This window comes from Carya illinoinensis, chromosome 10 (genome assembly GCF_018687715.1).
Source record: "Carya illinoinensis cultivar Pawnee chromosome 10, C.illinoinensisPawnee_v1, whole genome shotgun sequence".
In the NCBI taxonomy this organism is placed as follows: Eukaryota; Viridiplantae; Streptophyta; class Magnoliopsida; order Fagales; family Juglandaceae; genus Carya; species Carya illinoinensis.
In genome coordinates, this window is record NC_056761.1 from 5,638,685 (window position 1) to 5,646,182 (window position 7,498).

A 7,498-nucleotide genomic window follows, 5' to 3' on the forward strand; every position below is an offset into this window, starting at 1 on the left:
ACCCAAAAATTTCATATTGTTCTAATGTTGGATTCATGGATTGTGTCACATATTGCAATCCCTAATTTCAAGATATATGTGAATGTAGATTTTCATTTATTTAGACAGTAATACACATTAACATTAAAAAGGGGTAGGGTTGCCCCATCTAAATTCCCTCCCCTAATTTTATCCACACAGAGTAATCTCTTAGAACTCCAAAGAATTATCTAAAGAGCTTACTTTATCTAAATACTCCAAACAAGCTTTTTGTGGATACTATCTGAGTGTAGGGATTTTCGACCTAAAACCACAGCCATGTTTTAGGTCAATGAAGTGACTAAAATCAATAGTGCTAGATACAAAATGAGTAAAGTTAGATACAAAATAAGTAATGCCAGATAAAGTTCTAAGGGTACAAGCCTCGTGCACTCATTTAAAAAAACAAGTGAAATGCATCATCAAAAAATATTTTTTTATATGAATTCGAGATTTATCAATTATTTTCAAAGAGAATATATAAGTCTTGTATACCTTAAAGACAACAAATATCTTTTCTCAACTATAATATATAGGTGTATGCATTTATTTATTATTCTTCTATTGATGGAGTTATGATAGGATTATTAGATGTCACGTTAATTGATGATTAACAAATGATTATAACATTTCATTGAATACAATTTTCGAATATATATAGTTGGTATTCTTCTTTTAAGATTTTATTGTTGCCAATCACAAATGTTACACGATACATTTTAAGGAAGTGTTATTTAAGCAGTTTACACAAAATAACTATTTAAACTGCATCACATGAATAAATATGATTTAGAAAGATGAAATTTAAATAAATAATAATATTATCCACATGGAAACACTGTATATGTTTTTTTAACATAGATTGGTGCAACTATTTAATTAAAAATGTTCTAAAATTTAAATATCAATTTTATAAGATTTTGAGTCTACAATTCAATTTGTAAAAACGTAAAATTACTTTTATTGACCATATCATTTATAAAAAAAGGAAGTTTAAGAACTCGTTTGAATATTTTGAATAATTTTAAAATTCTATTCTATAAATAGTAATGAAATAGTTTGTAAATAATATTAAAATAGTTTGAATAAAGGTATTTTTATTGAGTTTAATAAATGAGAGAGAAAAAATTAAATAAAAATATTATAAAATTAAAAAATTGTTAAAATATAATTTTTTAATAATATTTTTATTTTAAAATTTAAAAAAATTATATTAATTTTTATATTCTGTTTTGAAGTTTATAAAAATGATAATAAATAGGTAATGATTAAATAAAAAAATTTAAAATTACAAACTATTTATATTTAAATAATATTTTTTGAAAAATATTTTAAGTTTTTTTGATAAGTTTAAAAACCAATTTATTTCATTATCCAAGATTTGGTCCTAAATTGTTCCACGTCAGCACGCAGGTTCCCCATCAGCTCGGACAGGTTACGACACGGTTGGATTTGTCTCTGCGGTCCATTTTATCGGATTGTGAATTAGGAACTGCTCTGCCATCTACACGGGTTTTAGAGGTACCTACGGTCCCATCGAATCAGGGACACGAGACAAGACCAAATCCTATACGAATCGAATCTATTACTAGGCCTGGCCCCATTTTGATCGAGAGACATCGATTCATCTTATTTTATTTTATAATTTTTTTAAAATTTTAAAATAATAATATAAAAAAATAATATTATATTAATATTTTATTTAATTTTTAAATTTCATTTAAATTTATTGTCCATATTATATTAAAGTGCATCCTCCCAAGCTCTGTTAAGTGTTAACTAGCTTCTGAACAACTTCTTTTTTTATTTATTTTTTTGAGCATCTCAAGGGTACAAATGCCATACTTAGCTCCATAATATCATTTTGAAGAATATATATAGGTAGCTAAGCTAGGCTTCTAAAAGTACAGAGTATCTAGCTCCCGTATTTTTTTGTTTTTTTGTTTTTTATAAGCTATCGTATTCATCATCTCCTTTCGTCTCCCTCTCTTTGTAATAGCTGTAAATACTGAAATCTCTCTTCTGCAAATTATTGTCGTTTCCTCGAAAAGGAAAACAAAATTATTGTTAAGTATGTTTTAATTACTACAATTCCCCACATCCTATAATTACTTCCCACGTCCATGTTTCTCCTGTCTCAGTGTCTCCCTCCCCTGTAACTCTCTCCCTACAGTCTTCATTAACGCACTCAAATGTATGTCTCTCCTTCCCTGTCTCTTTGTTCCACATAAATTCACGCCAAACCACACCGTTTATCTTCGTGACAATTCACTCAATTTCTTTCCAGAATCAATCCAACAATGCCGCAGCACCTCCTCCTCCTCCTCCTCCTCCTCTTCCTTCTTTCAACTCCACCTCTCATCGTCTCTCTCAACCAAGAGGGCGTCTACCTTCAGAGCCTAAAACACTCCCTCGACGACCCAGACTCTGCCCTCTCTGCATGGAACGAACGCGACGACACGCCATGCAACTGGCCTGCCGTTACTTGCGACCCCGACTCTCACTCCGTCGTCTCCGTCGACCTCTCCAACACCAACCTCGCCGGCCCTTTCCCTTCCCTCCTCTGCCGCCTCCCCAACCTCACTTTCCTTTCCTTCTTTAACAACTCCATGAACTCCACCCTCCCTCCCGACGTCTCCACTTGTGGAAGTCTCCATCACCTCGACCTCGCCCAGAACCTCCTCACCGGTGCCCTCCCACACACCCTAGCCGACCTACCCAACCTCCGGTACCTGGACTTAACCGGTAATAATTTCTCGGGAGGTATACCAGATACCTTTGGGAAGTTTCGAGAGCTGGAGGTTCTCTCCCTCGTTTACAATCTCTTGGACGGGACCATTCCGGCATTCTTGGGAAACATCAGTACCCTGAAAATGCTAAACCTCTCTTACAACCCGTTTTTCCCTAGTCGGCTGCCGCCGGAACTCGGGAACTTGACGAATCTCGAGGTTCTGTGGCTCACGGACTGTAACTTGGTGGGGGAGATTCCTGATTCACTGGGTCGACTAAAGAAACTCACCGACTTGGACCTTGCGCTGAATGCTTTAGACGGTCCGATCCCAAGGTCGCTCGCAGAGTTGAGTAGCGTGGTTCAGATTGAACTCTACAACAACTCTTTGTCCGGCGGCTTTCCTCCCGGGATGTCTAACTTGACCGCATTGCGACTGTTCGACGCGTCGATGAACGAGTTGTCAGGGAAGATTCCGGACGAGTTGTGTCGGTTACCTCTCGAAAGCCTCAATCTTTACGAAAACCGATTGGTGGGAAGCTTGCCTGAGAGTATTGCCAACTCGACGGGCTTATACGAACTCAGACTGTTCCGGAATGGACTCACCGGCGAGTTACCCAAAAATATTGGCAGAAACTCGCCGCTAAAGTGGCTCGATATTTCGAACAACCAGTTTTCCGGGGAACTTCCGGCTAGTTTGTGTGAAAAGGGAGGGCTGGAAGAGCTTTTGATGATATATAATCAATTTTCGGGTCCAATCCCGGCGAGTCTTGGCGAGTGCCAGAGTTTGAGCCGTGTACGTTTGGGTTTCAATCGCTTTACGGGCGAAGTCCCGGCTGGATTTTGGGGACTCCCACATGTGTATCTGCTCGAACTCGCCGAAAACTCGTTCTCGGGTCGAATCGAGAAAACAATTGCTGGAGCGGCAAATCTTTCCATTTTAATCGTGTCAAAGAATAATTTTTCGGGTTCGATACCTGAAGAGATCGGATGGTTGGAAAACCTGTACGATTTTTCTGGTAGCGATAACAGTCTCAGCGGGTCACTGCCGGAGAGTATGGAGAACCTTGAGCAGCTTGGGATTCTTGATCTTCACAACAATGAGGTTTCTGGGGAGCTTCCAAGTGGAATTAAATCTTGGAAGAAGCTCAACGAGCTGAATCTAGCGAATAACAAGTTTTCAGGTAAGATACCTGAGAAGATTGGGAGCTTGTCTATGCTTAATAGCCTTGATCTTTCAAGAAATGAATTTTCGGGGAACATCCCACTTGGATTGCAGAATCTGAAGCTCAATCAGCTCAATTTGTCATACAATCGTTTATCGGGTGAGCTTCCGCCGTTGTTTGCCAAAGAAACGTATATGAGTAGCTTTGTGGGTAATCCTGGTTTATGTGTGGATTTGGAAGGTTTGTGTGATGGGAAAAGCGAAGCTAAGAGCATGGGTTATGTTTGGTTGCTCCGGACTATTTTTGTGCTTGCTGGGCTAGTGTTTATTGTTGGCGTGGTTTGGTTCTACTTCAAGTACAGGAACTTCGAGAAGGCAAAGAGAGTAATTGATAAATCGAAATGGACGTTGATGTCGTTTCATAAACTGGGCTTTAGTGAATATGAGATCTTGGATTGCCTTGATGAAGATAGTGTGATTGGTAGTGGATCTTCCGGGAAGGTTTACAAGGTTGTGCTAAGGAATGGCGAGGTTGTTGCGGTGAAGAAGCTTTGGGCAGGAGGGGTGAAGAAAGATTCCGAGAGTGCCGATGTTGAGAAAGGTCAGGTTCGGGATAATGTTTTTGATGCAGAAGTTGAGACATTGGGAAAGATTAGGCACAAGAACATCGTTAAGCTCTGGTGTTGCTGTACTACCAGGGACTGCAAGCTTCTGGTTTATGAGTACATGCCTAATGGTAGTTTGGGCGATTTACTGCATAGCAGTAAAGGTGGGTTGTTGGATTGGCCAACGAGGTATAAGATTGCTTTGGATGCGGCTGAGGGGCTTTCTTATTTGCATCACGATTGTGTTCCTCCTATTGTCCATAGAGATGTGAAGTCGAACAATATTTTGTTGGATGGAGATTTTAGAGCACGAGTGGCAGATTTTGGACTGGCTAAGGTGCTTGATTCTACCGGAAAGGGACCTAAGTCTATGTCTGTCATTGCCGGATCCTGTGGATACATTGCACCAGGTTAGCGATTTCTTAACTTCTGGCCATAGGCTTTGTTTAGCATATGATAATTCACACAGTTCCTCTTACTGCTAAATTTCAATTATGCACTGGTTGCAAGTTAAAGTCGTTGCATTATTTCGGGCATCTGTTTGCACTAAAAATATAGTTTCCACGTATGATACAACTGTTTTTAGCTCAAATTGAAGTGACCCTTTTGCTTAAATTTATTCCAGAATATGCATACACGCTTAGAGTGAACGAGAAGAGCGACATATACAGCTTTGGCGTGGTTGTGCTTGAGTTAGTCACAGGGAGACTGCCGGTTGACCCAGAGTTTGGGGAGAAGGATTTGGTGAAGTGGGTCTGCACCACTTTGGATCAAAAAGGCGTGGACCATGTACTTGAGCCCAAACTTGATCCTTGTTACAAGGAAGACATGTGCAAGGTGCTTAACATTGGTCTTCTCTGCACCAGCCCTCTCCCTATCAATCGCCCCTCCATGAGACGGGTGGTGAAAATGTTGCAAGAAGTGAGTCCTGTTAACCACTCCAAGACGGCCAAGAAAGATGGAAAATTGTCTCCTTATTACTACGAAGATACCTCAGATCATGGAAGTGCGGCTTAAGAGCTTCCTATCAGCTTGTCTTCAAGATTTTGCCGCTTCACAAAAAATATCCGGGGATGGTGAGTGATAATGTATCTTCTACTTTTTCTTAAGCTAACTTCACATTATTATTAGACCCACTTGGTATTGCTTCAAAGAGTGGGGAAAATTAAAAGAGATAAAAAGGAAGGGGAGTTACAGAGTGGGGTTGTTTTTGGTTTAAAAAGTAGACTTTCCTTGATGGGTTTCTCCAAGTTCGAGTAGATGCCTGCATTAATACTACCTCTTGAGAATGATGTTGACACTGTTTCTCGATGGTACTACTCACTGGCATTATTATCAACAACCCATTACTCAATTCTACTTGCTATCATAACAAAGATCCCTACATATAACGTGAATCTCATAATGTCATGGTGTGGTGTTCCTTGTTAAATTCTTTGGCCTTCTGAATATTTGATTACTCTATCCCCTGAGAAATTTGCAGTGGTTTTAGCTGCTGTTAACTGTCTGGTTGATATGGGAAGGCCATCCTCTTTGTCCCCTCATAGCCATTCTCATCAAGTAGAGATATTATGTCTTTTTGGAAATGACTAGGACATCTTAATAGTAGTAATTTACAGCTGCTCCTAGCCATATTAAAGCCGTTTTTGTTGGTGGGGGTTCCTTGTTATCTTGATAACTTACTTTTGAACGGTTCAAAATTTGATGCAGATTCCAGACAGAATTGCCTCCATTAAAATTGAAATCAAATTACTCTACTGATACTATTTTCACCAACTAACGGCTTCTGTTTGGTATAAATAATGTAGTAAGTGGGAAGTGGGAAGCCCCAAGGGAATGCTTCTTACTTGGGTTTAGTTCTCTTTATGCAACTTTCCCATTGCTGCGATTTCGACTTTGCTCGCTGTAAAAAGTAAAAACTTCTATAACCTGGTGTAAAACTAATCTTAAAAGAAAATCTGCGGCCACATCAAATTAGTGGCCCAATCCAGTGGCTCACAGCCTCACACCCATTGCTCTAAAGAAGCCTGAGCAGGTTGCCGTGTTGGCCCACCTTACTTGCCTCTTTGAATTAATTGAGGGTTGGCAAAATTTTAAAAAATAAGGCATATTTAAAATCATATGTAAAAATAAAATAAATCTTATATCAAGAATGAAATATCAAAAATAGTTTCTGAAAAACATTGTCAAACTTATTTAACAGTCACAAATATATTACCACCTAAATTTATTTCCTAATGTTGGAATAGGGTTATACTATTTGTTAAATACCACTCATCATAAAATCAATTCCATCGTTAAAATTAATGGTATTTTTTTATATGACTGGTGTTTTTGAGTTTTGCTACGTATAAATAAAGTTACGTACTAATCTGCATATCAATACTAATTTTTTGATATTCAAAATTTAAATTAATATTATTTTTTATAAAATCTATTTTTTGACTAATCACATTAGATTGATGTATATATTATGCGCAACTATGCTCACAACTAAATTTTTTTGATTTTTTTATATTAGAGAAATGTTATAGCTATGAGCACTCGTATACATAGTGAATTGGTGTAGATCAATCATAATTGAATGATTAAAAATTATTTCTATATTGATAATTCTATATTTATAGATTAATTAATATAATACTATATCAAACTTAGTAGGTAAGAAGATAAAATTTTAAATTGCGTATTTTATTTTATTTTGAATTGCATATTTTATTTTCGTATAAAAAAATTTTATAAAAATAAACTTATAAATTAATATCATTTTATATAATATATTAGATGTAGTTCATAATAAAAATAATTTCATAATTTATTGTCCACAATTATATCAATTTATAATTTTTTTTTATTAGATGTATTTGTGGATATATATATATTTTTATTATTTTAGGTTTGAGGCGTGCCTAAACCTTAGAGCGGGTCCTGGCCCGAACCTTCCTGGTAAACAAGTGTGTTGAGTTTCTGAGCTGTTTTCTC

General features: G+C 37.1%; 1 protein-coding gene across 1 annotated transcript; it reads left to right on the top strand.

The window, feature by feature from the left end:
- Window positions 1–2,019: 2,019 nt before the first annotated feature.
- LOC122279499 (receptor-like protein kinase HSL1) lies at window positions 2,020–5,821 on the top strand. The gene is made up of 2 exons (XM_043090183.1): window positions 2,020–4,926; window positions 5,142–5,821. Exons 1-2 carry the CDS (start codon window positions 2,319–2,321, stop codon window positions 5,531–5,533), a joined length of 3,000 nt encoding a protein of 999 aa, XP_042946117.1. The 5' UTR covers window positions 2,020–2,318; the 3' UTR covers window positions 5,534–5,821.
- Window positions 5,822–7,498: the final 1,677 nt, after the last annotated feature.